The sequence below is a fragment of the Oncorhynchus kisutch genome, linkage group LG14 (genome assembly GCF_002021735.2).
Source record: "Oncorhynchus kisutch isolate 150728-3 linkage group LG14, Okis_V2, whole genome shotgun sequence".
Classification (NCBI taxonomy): Eukaryota; Metazoa; Chordata; class Actinopteri; order Salmoniformes; family Salmonidae; genus Oncorhynchus; species Oncorhynchus kisutch.
Window position 1 is genome coordinate 51,787,433 of NC_034187.2, and position 21,012 is coordinate 51,808,444.

Here is a 21,012-nt window from a genome sequence, read left to right on the forward strand (position 1 = left end):
CTAGAGCCTGTAGAACTTGCTTTTTGGAGTGTGCAGTCAGAAAAGCAGAACATCTCTTTATTACGGCCAGACCTCTCCCCATCTTTACAACCATTGAATCTATATGTTTTGACCATGACAGTTTACAATCTAAGGTAATTTAGTCTCCTCAACTTGTTCAACAGCCACACCATTCATTACCAGATTCAGCTGAGGTCTAGCCATTAAGGAATGATTCGTACCAAATACAATGCTCTTAGTTTTAGAGATGTTCAGGACCATTTTATTACTGGCCACCCATTCCAAAACAGATTACAACTCTTTAAGGGTTTCAGTGACTTCATTAGCTGTGGTTGCTGATGCGTATATTGTTGAATCATCAGCATACAGTGGGGAGAACAAGTATTTGATACACTGCCGATTTTGCAGGTTTTCCTACTTACAAAGCATGTAGAGGTCTGTAATTTTTTATCATAGGTACACTTCAACTGTGAGAGACGGAATCTAATACAAAACCCCCAAAAATCACATTGTATGATTTTAAAGTAATTCATTTACATCTCTGTGTTGTCATTAATGTCGTTTTGTTTCCCCTGTCCAGACGCTGTCCTTTTTTTGTTTCATGTCGGTTATTTATTAAATATTCATTCCCTGTACTTGCTTCTCATCTCCCAGCGTCTGTCCTCACACAATTTGCAGATTGAATGAGAATGAGGTCGTTGTGTCATTACTCTTATATACCTTTCAGTGTCCCTTGCAGGTTTTTGTCCCACAATCTTGTTGTGTTCCATAACTGCAAGGTGTGTCCCCTCCCTCATGCTCGTGTACCCCAAATTCTGCTGCTTTGGGGTAGCTTTTCAGCAGGGCATTGTGGAATGATTCCAGATACCTGAGTTTAATTAAGAGAAAAGGGGTAGACTAAATTGATTACATAGTCTGGAAGGTATTCTGTGGACCTAAGGCTACATCTAACCACCTTGAGGCTGATACGTAAGCATATTAAATATCAGTGATACTATCAAGAGCAGTGTGCGGTTTCCTTTTTCCTTAATCTACATCTAACCACCTGAAACCCCATAACACGAACACAAACCCATGCAAACAATACCCAATTCATATTTATACCATACTTACTGTAAATTACAAGCCATCAGCTTGTAAATATTTTTGCCAACTTACCTGCAGAGCTAGGGGTTGGAAGCACATGCTGGTGGAATCAGATTCTGCACCACCTACGACAAAACACACAACAGTACAGAATATAACCACCCCAATAATTGTATTGATCTACAATGCATTTGGAAAGTATTCAGACCCCTTGACATTTTCGACATTTTGTTACATTACAGCCTTATTCTAAAATTGATTAAAATGTCCTGCATTGTCTTGGCTGTGTGTTTAGGGTCATTGTTCTGTTGGAAGGTGAAGACCTGGAGCAGGTTTTCATCAAGGATCTCTCTGTATTTTTCTCTGTTCATCTTTCCTTCGATCCTGACTAGTCTCCCACTCCCTGCCGCTAAAAAACATCAATCAGAGCACGACAATTGAATCCATTTTAGAATAAGGCTGTAATGTTTGGAGTCCATCTGTGGTAAATTCAATTAATTTTACATGATTTGGAAAGGCACACAGCTGTCTACATATAAGGTCCCACAGTTGACTATGCAAGTGCAAAAACCAAGCCATGAGGTCGAAGGAATTGTCCCAAGACCTCCGAGACAGGATTGTGTTGAGGCACAAATCTGGGGAAGGGTATAAAAGGATGTCTGCAGAATTGAAGGTCCCCAAGAACACAGTGGCCTCCATCATTCTTAAATGGAAGATGTTTGGAACCACCAAGACTCTTCCTAGTGCTGGCCGCCCGACCAAACTGAGCAATCATGGGAGAAGTACCTTGGTCAGAGAAAGACTAAGAACCCTATGGTCACTCTGACAGAGCTCTAAAGTTCCTCTGTGGAGATGGGAGAACCTTCCAGAAGGACAACCATCTCTGCAACACTCAACCAATCAGGCCTTTATGGTAGTGTGACGACCATCCCACTCTGTCTGCCGTATTCTTTCTCTTTTCTCTTGTTTTCCTTATTAGGATGTCAGCGGGAGGGTCATCTGCGAAATGGAACACACCTGGGCCTGGGTGTATCCCTGGATAAATACACCTTTTCTCCATTCATTGAGTAGACTCTCTCCATGCAGAAACACGGTTTGATTTTGGTTGTGGCAATTTTGTGGCCGGTTTGTTTGTTTGCTTGCTTTGGTATCTTTCATCACTCCTTATTATCACCTATACACACAACCAGTCACTTACGCTACTGATTACTGACTACACACACCATTGTTAATTGTATATAGGTTACCTCAGTTAATAAATATATTTTTGTTATTCCTTATCCCCATGTTGTCTCACTTTCTGTTACGGGCTTTCGAGCCGGTTCCTGACAAGAGTGGCCAAACGGAAGCCACCCCTCAGTCAAAGCTAGGAGTTTGCCAAAAGGCACCTAAGGACTCTCAGACCATGAGAAACCAGATTCTCTGGTCTGATGAAACCAAGATTGAACTCTTCGGCCTGAATGCCAAGCGTCACGTCTGGAGGAAACCTGGCACCATCCCTACGGTGAAGCATGGTGATGGCAGCATCATGCTGTGGGGATGTTTTTCAGCGGCAGGGAATGGAAAACTAGTCATGATCGAGTCAAAGATGAAAAGGGCAAAGTTCAGAGAGATCCTTTAGTAAAACCTGCTCCAAAGTGCTCAGGACCTCAGAATGGGGGCGAAGTTTCACCTTCTAACAGAACAATGATGGGAACAATGATGGGTGGCAGTCTCAGGCTAATGCGCCCACGCAGCTTAGAAAGAACAGGATTATCTGTAATCATGGTAGCATCCACGTTATTATTTAACACAATACACTAATTACTATTAATTTCTATTGGGCACAACATAATTCAAAACACAACCACGACAAGCGGCATATGCATCCAACGAGGTTTGTAGAGTCACAAGCATGATCTAGTCGTTGCGTTCTAGGAATATGGGATCAAATAGGCAACATAACGTTTGAAAACTTTAATACACATAAGTGAATTGGTCCAAATACTTATCACCTTCAAATAGTGGGACTAGATACATAAAGTGCTTTCATTTCCAAACGGTAAAACAGATATGTATGAAAATACGCTCAAATAAAAGGTGCCGTTCTGTACTGTCAGCTCAAATGAAACATTTGATTTCAAATCCAAAATGCTGGAGTATAGAGTCAAATAAAAAATGTAATCTTCACTGTCCAAACACATATGTAGGGGACTGTACCATCATCCCACATCAACAATTTATAGCCTTAGAAAATACAATCACAGAGTACAGAATTTGCTATTAAACCTTAAATCATCAAAACTCATCAAATCACAACCTATTACTGTATCTGTCTTTGAATATTGCCTTAGCAACAAATGATCTGATAGGACTTACCCACTGTTATGAAGACAACCAGGACAGAAAGCCCTATCAAAATATTAGTCTTCATCTTGTAGGAGGGTAGTGTTTGTTGTTTACAATAGGAGTTGTAGGCCTAACCCCTAATGAATGAGTCTGGCTCAAAACGTGCTCACTTAGAGCATGGGGCCCTTTTCACTCGGGGCCCTCCTTCCAGCTTTGGGACAATCCCCCCCAGTGAAAATGGAGTTCCTTTAAAAATAATTATAAATGGGTCATTGTTTTTTTTTGGGGGGGGGGGGGGGGCTACATTTTGAGAACCACTGACTTAGAGCATGGTGAGGAAAGATTACTAATAAATGAATGTGGGAAATTCCAGTTTCCTGCTAAGTGGGTCGTACATGATAGGAGACTTGATTATAGGCTACTATAATGAAGTATAACAAGTTTTATCCTCTTCCATGAGTGTTTATGAAGAGGATGTTTGTCGGTATAGAAGAGGAAGGAATGCAGACAGGATTTATGTCACATTGGAATGCTCAGTCAAAAAGTGAGTTAAATGTGTTTAGTCTTTATTTTATTATTTGTTCAACCATTTCACACACACACAATGTAGTGTCTCATAGTTGTAGATAATTCTTTAACGTGTAATATGTTTGTTTATTGTACATAGAATACATAGAAATGTTATCTTTATAAAAATGAAAAGTTGCTAGATAATGATAATTGATAGTGACATGAGTGAGAATTCATGCCATTAAAAAGTACTTGCGTCACACAAATAAGTTCCCAATATAAATACAATGACATTGATTGAACTGATGCTGTAGTAGGATGTTGTTTAGCCTAGAGGTAAAATCAGTTTGAGTTGGTACTTGGAACTAAAGTTTAGTGAAACTAGCCTGAATAAACATTGCAGTCTTTCCCAGAAAAAAAAACTGTTTCAGTATATTGTGTTTTTAAGAACTACAACACACTTCAATGGAAACCTATGGAGGAGGTCTCCTTATTGTGAAGGGTTAGTTTAAGTGAAAGTGCTCCAGATGGCCACCAGGGCGGCACCAAGGGCCACAGTGAGAGGGAGTTGGATGGCTACGGCCCCATTGCACTGGTCGGTGCTGCAGCAGGTCTGTGTGACGGTGTAGCCGGCTGTCAGGATGCTACCAGTGGATGTGGTGTTGCAGAAAGCTGTGGCCAGGCAACCCTTGCGCTTGAGATTCACGATTCTAGTGGCATTGAACACTGGAAGAAGGAGGAAGAACAATTGCAAATACAGGTAGTTTTTGTTTGGGTAGTACTTTATTTTATAGTACAAATATTACTAGATATTATTAACTGATAACTTACATTCTGAAATGGGAATTACACAGTAATAATCTAAGAATTATACAGTAATAACCTAGAATTACACAGTAAGTCAATGACCTATTTTTATTGTAGCTTTCTACTTGGACAAAACCACAGGGTCAGTACCTGCTTCTGCAGTGAAGCAGTTGGGCTGGTCGGTGCTACATTCTGCAGTTGAACCAATAAAACAAAGGCTGGACAACCCCACAGTACATGTGTTGCACTTCAGGGACTGGGCTGTGAGATGGAATGAGAGAAAGATGGAGAGACAGAGAGCAACGAGGAGAGATAAGAAAGAGGAGAGAAACAAATAAAATTGCTGTCATCATGACACTGTACAATGACATATGTACAAACATACACATCATTTATTTATTTTTTATTTTCTTTGTTCAGTCCAGTCCAGCACAAAATAAATATTAGGGTAATACCTGGCAGTTTAATTAATGAATTGAAGGACTCTATTTTGACTACTTTAAATGATTGATTGTACAGCCATACACCCAGAGTGAAATTATTATTGGACTGAAAAGCACTTTTAGCGGAGTGTTGTCCTATTAAAGTTCCCATTTGGTGACGTCTGATAGTAGGAAGTGGTGTAAAGTACTTAAGAACAAATACATGAAAGTACTATTTAAGTAGTTTTTTGGGGTATCTGTACTTGAATTTACAATTTATATTTTTAACTTTAACTTTTAATTCACTACACTCCTGAAAAGAAAACAATGTACTTTTTACTCCATACATTTTCCCTGACATTACATTTTGAATGCTTAGCAGGACAGGAAAATAGTCCAGAGAACATCCCTGGTCTTCCCTGCTGAATCTGATGTGGCGGACTCACGAAACACAAATGTTTTTTTGTAAATTATGTCTGAGTGTTGGAGTGTGCCCCTGACTATCCATAAATATGCCGAACAAAAATATAAATGCAACAATTATCCATTTCAACCGGATGTGGATGTCCTGGGCTGGCGTGGTTACGGTCTGCGGTTCTGAGGCCGGTTGGACTGGAAGTACTGCGAAATTCTCTAAAACGAGGTTGCAGGCGACTTATGGTAGATAAATGAAAATGTAATTCTCTGGCAATTCTCTGGCAATTTAATTCGGGTTAACTGAAAAGCAATCTCTTTACTGGAACTCCAGTATTCTCCAACCTGCTTGAAGTTTGTTAACAAAAATGTATTTAAGGACCAAAAATCTGGTGGTTACCCACACCAATAGTGTTAGAGCAAAACGGTACTCAGCATCATCTGGATATGTGTGCAAAAAAAGTTCAACATTCACCTTCTGCTACATTTTCTGTCAATAATTCCAAGGTATACACCACACTTCTCCAGTGGATGTGTCATAACATAGTCTACCTGAACACTTCTCCCTCGCTCAAATACAGCTGTGCCTATTCAGAGATCGTTGGCGTGGGAAACGGCAAATTCGCTGAGAAAATCTGAGTTATTGAGAATATTTATTTTAATCTGGATATTTTATTCTTCAAATATAGCCTACTTTCGGATCTCGTCAATATTTTGCATATTTTCAGACAGATCCGAGGTCAGTGGCCACCGGAGTATGAGTGGAGCTGAGCTGGAGCATAGCGAGAAATAGAGCATGCCCAATTTGACTGGAGCGCAGAGCAAGATTCCCAAAAGCTGGAGCGGCAGCCTTCGCTGCTCCAGTAGCGCACACTTCATGAGCTGAGGGAATACCCGGTCTAGTATGCATTTGAAGTCTACTTGTGTGCTGCTATAGCCCCTTGGTTTAGCTATTGTCATGGAGTTTGCAAAATATTTTCCTTGCTAAATCAAGGTTACTTACAGGAATGAGAACCAAGAGCAAGAGAGGGAGTGCGGTGATGTAGAGTCCAGAATCATTGTGGAATCTGAAAATACACTTATCCCGAAAGCATGATGGTTTTCTTACTACGTGCACATGCTAATAGAAAGAAACCAGGTGGGTAGATAACTAAGTGTGTCATTGTAGCAAAGTATTTATTTACTAAAAATCAGATCTCTTCAACGTTTCGTTCATTTTTGTTCTATTATCCATACAATAGGCCATCATTGATTTTGTCCCAATATTCCCATGTTCAATGAGTTTTCCGTTTTGATTGAGTTATTCTGCCTAAAAACCTTTAGGCATACCTATTCTCTGCTGTTAGCCTTTTCTCCAGGCACCATCGCATGAGCCTGATGCCACAGACCGGCCAAACTCGTGTTTCTAAAATTGAATTACAAAAATTAATTCAAACGCACTAATATGTCATTTTTCATTTAATTTGTATTTAATTCTAAGGAAATTCAAAGCTAATGTCCCTACCAGCCGATTGCGTCGCACTCGCAAACGATTCACACTATATTTATTTGTAGGCTATAGCTTTGAAATATAAATAATATAGACTAAATAATTCATTGCCATTCCTTCTTAGGCTCTCTGTCTGGATCTTGACCTATTTTGAGTGTTTATATGCTGTAGAATATGACATTTAGCTTATTTGAAATGATGTGCGCTTCTTCCATTCACGTGTTCATGTTTATTCAAATACTTTTCATTCAAATCCATATGGTTTGGTTTCAATACTTCAAAACCAAATCGTAGGTCCAGGTAGTCGCACAAATAGATGGGTGTTGGTTAAATTGTGATTTTAACGAATGGCGCGAATTTGGGGTCGCAGTTTTTTATTTTTGTGAGCTAGGACTGGTTTTTAGCGGAGCGGTTGGAAAGGTGGTTGGAAAGGATGTACAGAGCCGTGCGCGAGCACCAACATGAGCGATAAACGGGATTTCCGACTGCTCAACTCCACTCACATCCAACCAGGCTTGACTTTTTACGCACCCATTCTTCATATCTCCAGTCTTCAAATTCTTTGTCATGATCGCAAACAAAGAATCAGTTAAAAACTGTTGTGGATTTTAACGGTCATTTTTTCCAATTTACAAAAAAGTATTTTTAGAACAAGCCCCAATTTGTCTAATGAATAATAATAATAACCTGCCCAGAGAGAATAAAACCAACTTACCGACAGCAAAGAGTCCCACCAGCGCCACACATCCCCACATTAATTTGTTCATCTCTATCCAAGTAGAGGGGAAAATATCAAAGTTCTATAGTGAGTGTAATGAGTATTGGAATAATGCAACTCAGATAATCCAGAGTCCAAATTGCAATTTAATGAGGTGTAGAGCTGTGTAGAATGAGGAGCACCAACTTGGACAACCATTTATATGCTGAGGGTCAGGTGCTGATGGAGATTTTGGAAACAGGATGTTAATAGGCTGTAACAGGCAACAGGGTCAAATGACACCCATAAGTGTACAAATTGAGATGTTGATGAGTAGTATGAGAGGAATGGCTGATGTGGGTGGAGAAAAGGTTAACGAGTGCTTACAGATCAATGGCAGGGTAGAGAATCAAACAAAGGGAGTATGATGTTATGTTTGCGACACCTGTACTTACCCAGAGATAAAGACAGAGGAGGAGGAGGCGGGAGAGACAAAGACAGAGGAGGAAGTGGAGGAGGAGGAGGAGGGAGAGACAATCAGATAAAGACAGTCGGACAGACCAACACGTGTGTGAGTGTAATAATAATAATACACTTTAATTTGTATAGCGCTTTTAGTTACAGTTTTCTCAAAGCTAGATTCACAGTCCTAACAGATAACAACCCCCTGACATATATAATGAGGAAACCAAAGCTAGACGCCTGTGAGCAATGGTGGGTCTCTAAACTGGCCCCGTTCGACTTTGACTTGAAGTACATCCCCGGGCCACAGAATGTCCCAGCAGACCTGCTTAGTCGACAGTCGTTCCATGGAGCTAGGAAGGCAACTGAGTTCCCAGAGTATGTGACTTCAGAGTCCATCCAGGACGCATTCAAACTGTCAGTCCATATCCAAGGTGGTGCGATCCTGGCTCAAGTCTCTTCTGAAGGGCTGAAAGCAGTTTTGGAATCCTGTCTGGAGTGGGATACGAGTCTGCCAGCATCCTTCAGCATGAAGGTGGAGCGGCTACACTTCCATTCCTTTCTTCTGATGTGATAGAGAGAAAACAGAAGGCGGATCAGGTCTTGGCAACGGGTGGTGTACTTTGTTGAGAGGAGGAGGAGGCCTTCGTTGATAGAGAGGGCTCATGTGACTGCCCAAGTTTTGAGAATGCTGATGCGTTGGGATAAACTCAAAATCAAGGACGAGATCCTCTACCGAAGATCTAAGTACAGAGTTGTCAAGAGGTAACAGCTGGTGGTGCTAGACTCCCTTAAAACCTCTTTGGGCTAGGGGGCAGTATTTTGATGTCCGGATGAAAAGCGTTCCCAAAGTAAATTGCCTGTTACTCAGGCCCAGAAGCTGGGATATGCATATAATTGGTAGATTTGGATGGAAAACACTCTAAAGTTTCTAAAACTGTTACAATAATGTATGTGAGTATAACAGAACTGATATGGCAGGCGAAACCAAACCCTCCCCCCCCAAAAAAGTGGTCTACCACTGTTTTCAATGGCTGTCACTTTTATTATAAGGAGAAAACCTCCCAGATTGCAGTTCCTAGGGCTTCCACTAGATTGCAACAGTTTTTTGAAAGAGTTTCAGACTGGTTTTTGGAAAATTGAGCCAGAAGTTGTAGTTTTTCTAGGTGGCTCCCATTTTGGCTGTAGTGTTCCCATGAGCGTGGAGAAAAGCCAGTTCTTTGTTATTTTTCTCCGGTAATGAACATACTATTCTCCGTCATAAATGTAATTGTTTATTTACGTATTAGGGTACCTAAGGTTTGATTATAAACATTGTTTGACTCGTTTGGATAAGTTTATTGGTAACGTTTGGGATTCATTTTGTATGCATTTTGAAGGAGGGAAACCGGTGGATTATTGATTAATGAGTTTTTATGGATATAAAGAAGGACTTTATCGAACAAAAGGACCATTTGTGATGTAAGTGGGACCTTTTGGAGTGCCAACAGAAGAAGATCTTCAAAGGTAAGGCATTTATTATATCACTATTTCTGACTTTTGTCACACCTGCCTGGTTGAAAAATGTTTTTCATAGTTTTGTATGCGGGGCGCTGTCCTCAGACAATCGCATGGTGTGCTTTCGCCATAAAGCCTTTTTGAAATATGACACAGCGGCTGGATTAACAAGAAGCTAGCCTCTCTGGGATATGTGGGATGCTAGCGTCCCACTTGGCCAAAAGCCAGGGAAAATGCAGAGCGACAAATTAAAATAAATTCCTATAAAAATCAAACTTTCATGAAATCACATATGTAAGATACCAAATTAAAGCTACACAGGTTGTGAATCCAGCCAACATGTCAGATTTCAAAAAGGCTTTTCGGCGAAAGCAAACGATGCTATTATCTGAGGATAGCACCTCCGTAAACATAAGAGAGAAAACATATTTCATGCAAAACGCAGAAATAAAAATATAAATCGTGCCTTACTTACTGACGAGCTTCTTCTGTTGGCACTCCAATATGTCCCATAAACATCACGTCTTAAAGTTTGCTGAAATTAAGAATGTGTGTGTGTAGGAGAGTGAAAAAGGATATTCCATCAAACTTCAAATTATTAGAATAGTACACAATGCAGAACATAACCAGGTTGGGGGTCAGTGGCCCAAGCCCGTGAACAGGAATATTTCAAGTTCAGACAGAAGGGGGGAGTCAGATCGCTATGATCGCCAGGAACTTTACTTTTGGTGTCTATTTTTAATTGTTGCGCTACTGGTGCTGCCTGTTGATGTTAGGTAGGCAGCTACAGTAACTGAATGATGTTAACACCTTCGGGTTTGGTTTCATTAAATGTACTTTATTTCATCTGGGTGCTTGCTTCACCTACTAACACCCGGTACTACCCATAGCTCCGGTTCTCCTCAGTCCGAGAAAACACAGAGAGAGAAAAGTATGTGTTGCAGATTACTCCTTTGTAGTAGTCCATAACGTGAAATAAATAGGTTAATGCTGTATATATTGTTATAAGGGAGTGTGAGACTATTGAAACATGTAACTTTCAGAGTTTTATTGTTGTTATTAGTATAGTTTACAGAGTGCTAAAAAGTGCTGCTGTTGCTAGCTATCATGCCTTTCTGTACTGCAGACGATTAGCTGAGCTGCCGACTGTTGCTGGCGTTGCATGATGGAAGATTATAGTTTGTAACTTGTTTATGTTGCAGTGTTTTGTACATGAGTTGTTGTATTTTGATACTGTCAACACTGAAAGCACCTAGCAATATATTAGGGATGTGAGACAGGATATGTGTTTTACCTTTCTTCATGCTCCTGTGTAGAACAACTTGTCAGATGTTGCATTGGAGACTGATCTGTTCCTGTCCTGTCTTTTCACAATACTATTGCAGATCGACTTAAAAGCCAAAAAGACAGCCGTGGTTTCGCTCTTCATTTTTTGGTTCTCCTGTGGGTTATATAAAAACCACTACACTTGCTTTTGTGGCACAGTTGATGCCACGCAGGGCTACTGGACAGAAGCTTGAGGATTCTCTGACTGCCGCAGGCTCATTCTGCCTGCCTGTTTCATTACAAATCAAATCAAAGTTCATTTGTCACATGCGCCGAATACAACAGTCGTAGACCTTACAGTGAAATGCTTACTTACTAACAAACAGTGCAATTTTTATGTAAAAAAATTGTATTTAGGTGAACAATAGATATGTAAAGAAATAAAAAGCTAAAGTAAAAAGACAGTGAAAAATAACAGTAGTGAGGTACACTGCACCTTTTTACCAATGATAGATTACAAATTAAAGAATTAGAATGTCCAGAACAGAGGATCGAGGTGAATAAACTTGTAATAATCGCAACTATATGTATCTCACTGTCTGGATGTTATAGATCTAATTTCTTTCTCTGTCACACATGAATGCACTAGGCCTGGGATCAATTACTATGTAAGGTATTTCAATTACATTCAAAACATTTCGAAGGAAGTATTTGGATATTTTTTCTTAAATTTTTTTAAAAAGTACAATCTTAGAAAAAAGGTGCTATCTACAACCTAAAATGGTTCTTTCAAGGTAGAACCCTTTTGGTTGAAAAAGAAAAGGAGAGCCGCACAATCCAGGAGCTCAGATGCAATAATTGAATAACCTAATAACCAACGTTTCAACAGACAAGCTGTCTTCATCAGGGTATAATAACAAACACTGTGGGTCACTAGTTTATATCGTGTCAAAGGACACACACAAGTGTCTGTAATCATGGCCGGTGTGACTTGATATTATTTACAGATTTAAATAGATCATACAAAAAACATAGCATACGATCGACAGAAACAAACATCTTTCTGGTAAGAAGAGGGGCGGGAGCGTATGCCTTTATGGCTAACGAGAAGTGGTGTGGTCACAAAAGCATACAGGAACTCAAGTCCTTGATTTAGAATTCCTCACAATCAAATGTCGACCGCATTATCTACCAAGGGAATTCTCTTCGATTATAATCACAGCCGTATATATTCCCCCCCAAGCAGATGGCTCTGAATGAACTTTATTTGACTCTTTGCAAACTGGAATCCATACATCCTGAGGCTGCATTCATTGTAGCTGGGGATTTTAACAAGGCTAATCTGAAAACAAGACTGCCTAAATTGTATCAGCATATCGATTGCGCAACCAGGGCTGGCAAAACCTTGGATCACTGCTATTCTAACTTCCACGACGCATATAAGGCCCTGCCCCGCCCTCCTTTCGGAAAAGCTGACCACGACTCCATTTTGTTGATCTCTGCCTACAGACAGAAACTAAAACAAGAAGCTCCCACGCTGAGGTCTGTTCAACGCTGGTCCGACCAATTTGATTCCACACTCCAAGACTGCTTCCATCACGTGGACTGGGATATGTTTCGTATTGCGTCAGACAACAACATTGACGAATACGCTGATTCGGTGTGCGAGTTCATTAGAACATGCGTTGAAGATGTCGTTCCCATAGCAACAATTAAAACATTCCCAAACCAGAAACCGTGGATTGATGGCAGCATTCCTGTGAAAAAGGTGACCGGAAATATGACAGAATACAAACAGTGTAGCTATTCCCTCCGCAAGGCAATCAAACAAGCTAAGCGTCAGTATAGAGACAAAGTAGAATCTCAATTCAACGGCTCAGACACAAGAGGTATGTGGCAGGGTCTACAGTCAATCACGGATTACAAAATGAAAACCAGCCCCGTCACGGACCAGGATGTCTTGCTCCCAGGCAGACTAAATAACTTTTTTGCCCGCTTTGAGAACAATACAGTGCCACTGACAAGGCCTGCAACCAAAACATGCGGCCTCTCCTTCACTGCAGCCGAGGTGAGTAAAACATTTAAACGTGTTAACCCTCGCAAGGCTGCAGGCCCAGACGGCATCCCCAACCGCGCCCTCAGAGCATGCGCAGACCAGCTGGCTGGTGTGTTTACGGACATATTCAATCAATCCCTATCCCAGTCTGCTGTTCCCACATGCTTCAAGAGGGCCACCATTGTTCCTGTTCCCAAGAAAGCTAAGGTAACTGAGCTAAACGACTACCGCCCCGTAGCACTCACTTCCGTCATCATGAAGTGCTTTGAGAGACTAGTCAAGGACCATATCACCTCCACCCTACCTGACACCCTAGACCCATTCCAATTTGCTTACCGCCCAAATAGGTCCACAGACGATGCAATCTCAACCACACTGCACACTGCCCTAACCCATCTGGACAAGAGGAATACCTATGTGAGAATGCTGTTCATCGACTACAGCTCGGCATTTAACACCATAGTACCCTCCAAGCTCGTAATCAAGCTCGAGACCCTGGGTCTCGACCCCGCCCTGTGCAACTGGGTACTGGACTTCCTGACGGGCCGCCCCCAGGTGGTGAGGGTAGGCAACAACATCTCCACCCCGCTGATCCTCAACACTGGGGCCCCACAAGGGTGCGTTCTGAGCCCTCTCCTGTACTCCCTGTTCACCCACGACTGCGTGGCCAAGCACGCCTCCAACTCAATCATCAAGTTTGCGGACGACACAACAGTGGTAGGCTTGATTACCAACAACGACGAGACGGCCTACAGGGAGGAGGTGAGGGCCCTCGGAGTGTGGTGTCAGGAAAATAACCTCACACTCAACGTCAACAAAACTAAGGAGATGATTGTGGACTTCAGGAAACAGCAGAGGGAACACCCCCCTATTCACATCGATGGAACAGTAGTGGAGAGGGTAGCAAGTTTTAAGTTCCTCGGCATACACATCACAGACAAACTGAATTGGTCCACCCACACAGACAGCATCGTGAAGAAGGCGCAGCAGCGCCTCTTCAACCTCAGGAGGCTGAAGAAATTTGGCTTGTCACCAAAAGCACTCACAAACTTCTACAGATGCACAATCGAGAGCATCCTGGCGGGCTGTATCACCGCCTGGTACGGCAACTGCTCCGCCCACAACCGTAAGGCTCTCCAGAGGGTAGTGAGGTCTGCACAACGCATCACCGGGGGCAAACTACCTGCCCTCCAGGACACCTACACCACCCGATGTTACAGGAAGGCCATAAAGATCATCAAGGACAACAACCACCCGAGCCACTGCCTGTTCACCCCGCTATCATCCAGAAGGCGAGGTCAGTACAGGTGCCGAGAGACTGAAAAACATCTTCTATCTCACGGCCATCAGACTGTTAAACAGCCACCACTAACATTGAGTGGCTGCTGCCAACACACTGACTCAACTCCAGCCACTTTAATAATGGGAATTGATGGGAAATTATGTAAAATATATCACTAGCCACTTTAAACAATGCTACCTAATATAATGTTTACATACCCTACATTATTCATCTCATATGTATATGTATATACTGTACTCTATATCATCTACTGCATCTTTATGTAATACATGTATCACTAGCCACTTTAACTATGCCACTTTGTTTACATACTCATCTCATATGTATATACTGTACTCGACACCATCTACTGCATCTTGCCTATGCCGCTCTGTACCATCACTCATTCATATATCTTTATGTACATATTCTTTATCCCCTTACACTTGTGTGTATAAGACAGTAGTTTTGGAATTGTTAGTTAGATTACTTGTTGGTTATTACTGCATTGTCGGAACTGGAAGCACAAGCATTTCGCTACACTCGCATTAACATCTGCTAACCATGTGTATGTGACAGATAAAATTTGGTTCGATTTGATTTAGATACAATTTGGCTGCAAACATTTACAATGCATATCAAAATCACAATAATCACAACAATGGTATCAGATCAAAGTCTACGCTGAGACTGAAAGAAGCAATGGTCTTTAAAAAGATCCAGGCAGCCTCTCGTTTTAACAATAAATTGTGTGACGTATTCGATGCCGATATAACGTAGGGACGAAATCGAGAGGTTCGCTTCCAAAAAGTGGGCCGCAACTGGGTACATTGAGTTTTGGCACCTAATGGTGCTACGATGCACCGAGATTCGTTTGTAAGTGCCATTGCATTGAGCGCAGCCATTACACTTGTAGTTTCCATCTGGTAGAGGCGCACATAGATGTTGTGCAGGGCTATTTGGGGGTGGTAAATCAGAGTTTATCAATTGATCTCTGAGGTTTTTTCCCAGTGAGAGTACGACCAAGGGAGGGTCCGAAAACACATTACTGATACTGTCATTGGATCTTAGAATGTGCCAATGTTTGTGAACGATTCCCTTAATTTGTTCAGAGCACTTTGAATAGCAGGTGACGTTAGTAAGAACGCAATAATGCTTCTTTTTGCGAGACTGTCCTTGAAAGAGATCACGTCTCGATTTGTTTGGAATTTTCTCAATGGCAGTATTAATCTGACCATTTTTTACCTCCTCTCCTTTAATTTTCTTTGCATCTCAAACATATTTCTGTCGAAATCTGATTGTTTGGCTGTAGGGCAAAGGGAAGCGGGTGACAACTATATGCCCTCAACAAACTGTTAAAATCCGTTGATTTTAACACCGTTGATCAGTGTAAATAGATCATTGTCCTCACACAAATCAAAAGATCAAGGAAACTGTTTTGACGTGTGTCAGATTGCATAGTACATCTCAGGTGCTCAGAAAAACATAGAATGTCTGGAGCTGTTTTGCATCACCCTTCAATAGAGCAAAAATTACAGCAATGTACCTTTTCCAGATAATAATGTTGGGCAATATTTTTGTTGAAAGGATTGAGAATGTACCTTTTCTCCATGTAACTATTAGCATAGTTAGGAGCCGTAGAAGACCCCATAGCAGTACCCTTCGTCTGAATAAGAAATCATTCAGGAACATGAAGTAGCTGTGTGAGTACTATTTCAGCCAATCTTATAATCCATGCACTGGGGGGTAGTTCATTAAGGTTATGTTGCAGAAGAAAATGTTCCATGGCATCAATACCGCCCTCGTGTGGAATATTTGTGTATAACGACTCAACATCAAAAGTAACTAACAAAGTATTGTCAGGGAGAGGATCAAGAGATTCAATAATAGAGATCATACTGCTGGTGTCCTTTACAAAAAGGAGGGGAGCTGTTCTGCGAGTGGTCTAATAAAAAAAGTTAACAAAATTCGATAAAGGGGCTGTTACTGCATCAATACCCGCTACAATAGGGCGCCCTGGAGGTTTTGTAACATTCTTGTGTAATTTCAGCCAAGTATAGAAAGTGGCAATTTTATGGTATTGAATAGCGAAAAAGTTGTGTTCTTTTTTTTGGTGATTTGACCAGAACTTAAATACCCATCGTAAAAACCCATCTAGGACAGTAAATATAGTGCTCTGAAATTGGGAAGTGGGGTCACTTTTGAGTTTCTTGAAAAAGGTGTTGTCAAGCAGTTGTCCTTGACACTCATTTTACATAAACTGTCTTATCCACGAGTACAACCGACCCACCCTTTATCAGCAGGGTGGATAAGGACTGACGTATCGGATTGTAAATCAAGAAAAGCTTGTTTTTAATCTTTAGGTAAATTATAGAAATATACACTACCAGTCAAAAGTTTTAGAACACCCATTCATTCAACGTTTTTTCTTAATTTTTGTACTATTTTCTACATTGTAGAATAATAGTGAAGACATCAAAACTATGAAATAACACATATGGAATCATGTAGTAAAAGTGTTAAACAAATCTAAATATATTTTAGATTTTAGATTCTTCAAAGTAGCCACCATTTTCCTTGATAACAGCTTTCCACACTCTTGGCATTCTCTCAACCAGCTTTATGAGGTAGTCACCTGGAATGCATTTCAATTAACAGGTGTGCCTTCTTAAAAGTTAATTTGTGGAATTTATTTTCTTCTTAATGCGTTTGAGCCAATCAGTTGTGCTGTGACAAGGTAGGGGGAGTATACAGAAGATATCCCTATTTGGTAAAAGACCAAGTCCATATTATGGCAAGAACAGCTCAAATAAGCAAGGAGAAACGACAGTCAATCATTACTTTATGACATTTAAGGTCAGTCAATACAGAACATTTCAGGAACTTGGAAAGTTTCTTCAAGTGCAGTTGCAAAAACCATGAAGCGCTATGATGAAACTGGGGTTCACCGAGTTCAAGTAACAGACACATCTCAACATCAACTGATCAGAGGATACTTTGTGAATCATACCTTCATGGTCGAAACACTGGAAAAAAACACTACTAAAGGACATTTGTTTTTCAACAGGTCAATGACCCAACACACCTCCAGGCTGTGTAAGGGCTATTTTTCACCAAGAAGGAGAGATGGAGTGCTGCATCAGATGACCTGGTCTCCACAATCCCCCGAACTCAACTTAATTCAGATGATTTGGGATGAGTCGGACCCCAGACTGAAGGAAGAGCAGTCAACAAGTGCTAAGCATATGTGGGAACTCCTTCAAGACTGTTGGAAAAGCATTCCAGGTTAAACTGGTTGAGGGAACGCCAAGATTGTGCAAAGCTGTTATCAAGCAAAAGGGTGGCTACTTATAAGAATATAAAATATATTTGGATGTGTTTTACACTTTTTTGGTTACTACATGATTCCATTTGTATTATTTCATAGTTTTGATGTCTATTATTTTACAATGCAGAAAATAGTAAAAAATAAAGAAAAGCCCTTGAAGGAGTAGGTGATCTAAAACATTTTACCGGTAGTGTATGTACTCATGTTTGTTCTAAAGGAGATTATAAACATCTTTTTCAACAAGTCTGAAATATGTCTCAATAGGGTGATTGCGTTTGGCTGGAGGTACAAAATAACTCTTACTTTTAAAAGGAGTCAGAGTATGAGCTGGTGAGCAGCCTACATGTTCAGTTGAAATATCACGATTAGGGGAGCTAAAGTATTCCCTTAAACGGTTGTTTCTTTAACAAAAAACTCAAACATGTCTACCTTAACATCGAAATCATTGCAGTGGTTGTAGGTTTGGTTCCCAAAAGAGTTACACCTGGAACCAAAGGGTTCTTCTATGGGGAAAGCCGAATAACCCTTTTTTAAAAAGCGGTGTGGAGGAACTACAATGTTGTTGATCAATCTTCAGTTTTCTCCTGTCACAGCCATTACACTCTGTAACTGTTTTAAAGTCATCATTGGCCTAATGGTGAAATCCCTTCCTTCCTCTCCGGCAACTGAGTTACAAAGGACGCCTGTATCTTTGTAGTGACTGGGTGTATTGATACACCATTCAAAGTGTAATGCTCAAAGGGATATTAAATGTCTGCTTTTTATTTTTACACATCTACCAATAGGTGCAATTCTTTGTGAGACCCTGGTCTTTGTGGTTGAATCTGTGTTTGAAATTCACTGCTCGACTGAGGAACCTTACAGATGTATGTGTGGGGTACAGAGATTAAGTAGTCATTCAAAAATCATGTTAAACATTATTATTGCACACAGAGTCAGTCCATGTAACTTATAATGTGACTTGTTAAGCAAACATTTACTCCTGGATTTATTTAGGCATGCCATAACAAAGTGGTTGAATATTTGTTGACTCAGCTTTTCATTCTTTATTTTTTTAAACATTTCAAAAAACATAATTCCACTTTGGAATTATAGGGTATGTTATGTAGTCCAGTAACCAAAAATCTAAATGTAAATTTAAGCCCTTTGCAGCCAATCCACTGAGGCGAAAGACTAAGGGGAGAAAAACACTACATGACCAAAAGTATGTGGACACCTACTCGTCAATCATCTCATTCCAAAATTATGGGCATTAATATGGAGTTAGTCCCCCCTTTGCTGCTATAACAGCCTCCACTCTTCTGGGATGGCTTTCCACTAGATGTTGGAACAATACTGCAGGGACTTGCTTCCATCCAGCCACAAGAGCATTAGTGACGTCAGCCACTGATGTTGGTTGATTAATCCTGGCTCGCAGTCAGCGCTCCAATTCATCCCAAAGGTGTTCGATGGGGTTGAGGTCAGGGCTCTGTGCAGGCCAGTCAAGTTATTTCGCACTGATCTCGTTAAACCATTTCTGTATGGACCTCGCTTTGTGCACGGGTGCACTGTCATGCTGAAACAGGAAAGGGCCATCCACAAACTGTTACCACAATGTTGGAAGCACCGTATCGTCTAGAATGTCATTGTTGTTACATCTGCTCCTGCCACGCCCTCTACTTCTCATCCTGGAGCTCCCTAACCTGCCACCACTCCCAAGGTGCTCTCTCTCTACCGCTCTCTCTCTGTGTATGTGATTGTGTGAGTGGAGACAGGTGTGCTGGAAGCAGAGCAGATTCCCACCAGCTGCAACCTGTTCCATAATCAAGGACCCTACAAATAGTCAGTCCTGCCACGCTGCCAGATCGTATCCTCTACTCAGTCAGTCTGCATTAATAGCTGTTAGTTCCTGCATAGATTATGGTATCCTGTTGTGCCTGGTTTCTCTAGCCTCACGTTGCTTTTTCTCTCTGCTACATTCCTATCTGCTCTGACTCTGGTGCCTGTCTCCAGTCCCTCATCTCCTCAGTCCTGCTTCCCTGCCCTGGATCCCCACTATACTGCTTCATTGGATTCCGCTCCAGAACTGCTTATCTGGTTCCTAATCTCCTTTTCCCCAGCCTCAGTCCGGATTCCCTACTACCCACCCGAGATTCCCCTGGACTGCACCCCATCTCCTCTCCCGCTTTTCAGTAAATACATTGGTTACCTATCCTTGTCTCCTCGTCTGATTTTGCATTTGGGTTCACCTGCTCCACCCTGCGTAACAGTACGAACGGGCTAGTGATATGAACCCAGCAGACTTAGATCCTCTCCACCAAACCCTCGCCGGCCAAGGCGCCCTGCTCGAGCAACATGACCAAGCCTTGAACCCATCTGGAGCACATCAATAAGTTTCATGGAGCCTTTCTGACCTACAGGGTCGAACTTTCACCCCGAGATCACAACCAGTCCCAAGTCCTTCTCCTCTGCCCCGTGAGCTGTTTGTTCCGACTTCCAAGTATTACGATGGCAACCTCGGAGCTTGCAGAGCCTTTTTGGTACGATGTTCACTAGTATTTGAGCAACAGCCCCACTCTTAGAGCAGAGCAGATTCTCACCAGCTGCAACCTGTTCCATAATCAAGAACACTACAAATACTCAGCCCTGCCACTTCCACGCTGCCAGATCGTAGCCTCTACTCAGTCAGTCTGCATTTCTAGCTGTTAGTTCCTGCATAGATTTTGTTATCCTGTTGTGCCTGTTTTCCCTAGCCTCACACTGCTTTTTCTCTCCGCTACAGTCCCATCTGCTGTGACTCTGGTACCCTTCTCCTCAGTCCTGCTTCCCTGCCCTGGATCCTCTCTAGTGCTTCATTGGATTCCTCTCCATACCTGCTTACCCGGTTCCTAATCTCCTTGCCCTCAGCCTCAGTCTGGATTCCCTACTACCTGCCCGAGATTCCCCTGGACTACACCCCATCTCCTCTCCTGCTTTTCAATAAATACATTGGTTACCTATCCGTGTGTCCGTCTGAGTCTGCATTTGGGTTCATCTGCTCCGCCCCGCATAACAATTGTATGCTGTAGCGTTAAGATTTCCCTTCACTGGAACTAAGGGACCTCGAACCATGAAGGTAGCATTCTCCTGGCATCCGCCAAAGCCAGATTCATCCTTTGGCCTGGCAGATGGTTAAGTGTGATTCATCACTCCAGCGACTGCGTTTCCGCTGCTCCTCTCCACCGGGTCCTTTCACCTATAGCTGATTTCATGGATGAGCTCTCCGTCACAAATTCAGTCACCAGCTGCATGAGTTTGTGCATGACTTCAAATAGAAGACATGGACCACAGTGAAATTAACAGCTTGTTCTGTTCAGACATCTCAAGTCAAAGTTTATTTGTCACGTGCG

The 21,012-nt window shown here is 41.7% G+C and overlaps 1 protein-coding gene and 1 long non-coding RNA gene across 2 annotated transcripts; one reads left to right on the forward strand and one right to left on the reverse strand.

Moving 5' to 3' along the window:
- Positions 1 to 3,959: 3,959 nt before the first annotated feature.
- lye (lymphocyte antigen-6, epidermis) lies at positions 3,960 to 8,061 on the reverse strand. Its single transcript, XM_020499749.2, has 3 exons — positions 7,772 to 8,061; positions 4,882 to 4,992; positions 3,960 to 4,650 (listed from the first exon to the last, which is right to left on the reverse strand). Exons 1-3 carry the CDS (start codon positions 7,821 to 7,823, stop codon positions 4,433 to 4,435), a joined length of 381 nt encoding a protein of 126 aa, XP_020355338.1. The 5' UTR covers positions 7,824 to 8,061; the 3' UTR covers positions 3,960 to 4,432.
- Positions 8,062 to 19,488: 11,427 nt separating this feature from the next.
- On the forward strand, positions 19,489 to 20,622 carry LOC116353393 (uncharacterized). Its single transcript, XR_004202832.1, has 2 exons — positions 19,489 to 20,163; positions 20,406 to 20,622. It is a non-coding gene; the product is annotated as an uncharacterized LOC116353393 (long non-coding RNA).
- The last annotated feature ends 390 nt before the right edge of the window (positions 20,623 to 21,012 follow it).

Excerpts from the sequence above, each read along its gene's own strand:
- lye (XM_020499749.2), bottom strand. The coding sequence starts at position 7,823 with ATGAACAAATTAATGTGGGGATGTGTGGCGCTGGTGGGACTCTTTGCT. Across the intron at positions 4,993-7,771 it reads GGTGGGACTCTTTGCTGTCG|CCCAGTCCCTGAAGTGCAAC; the intron begins GTAAGTTGGTTT and ends TCCATCTCACAG. Across the intron at positions 4,651-4,881 it reads CTGCTTCACTGCAGAAGCAG|TGTTCAATGCCACTAGAATC; the intron begins GTACTGACCCTG and ends TCCTTCTTCCAG.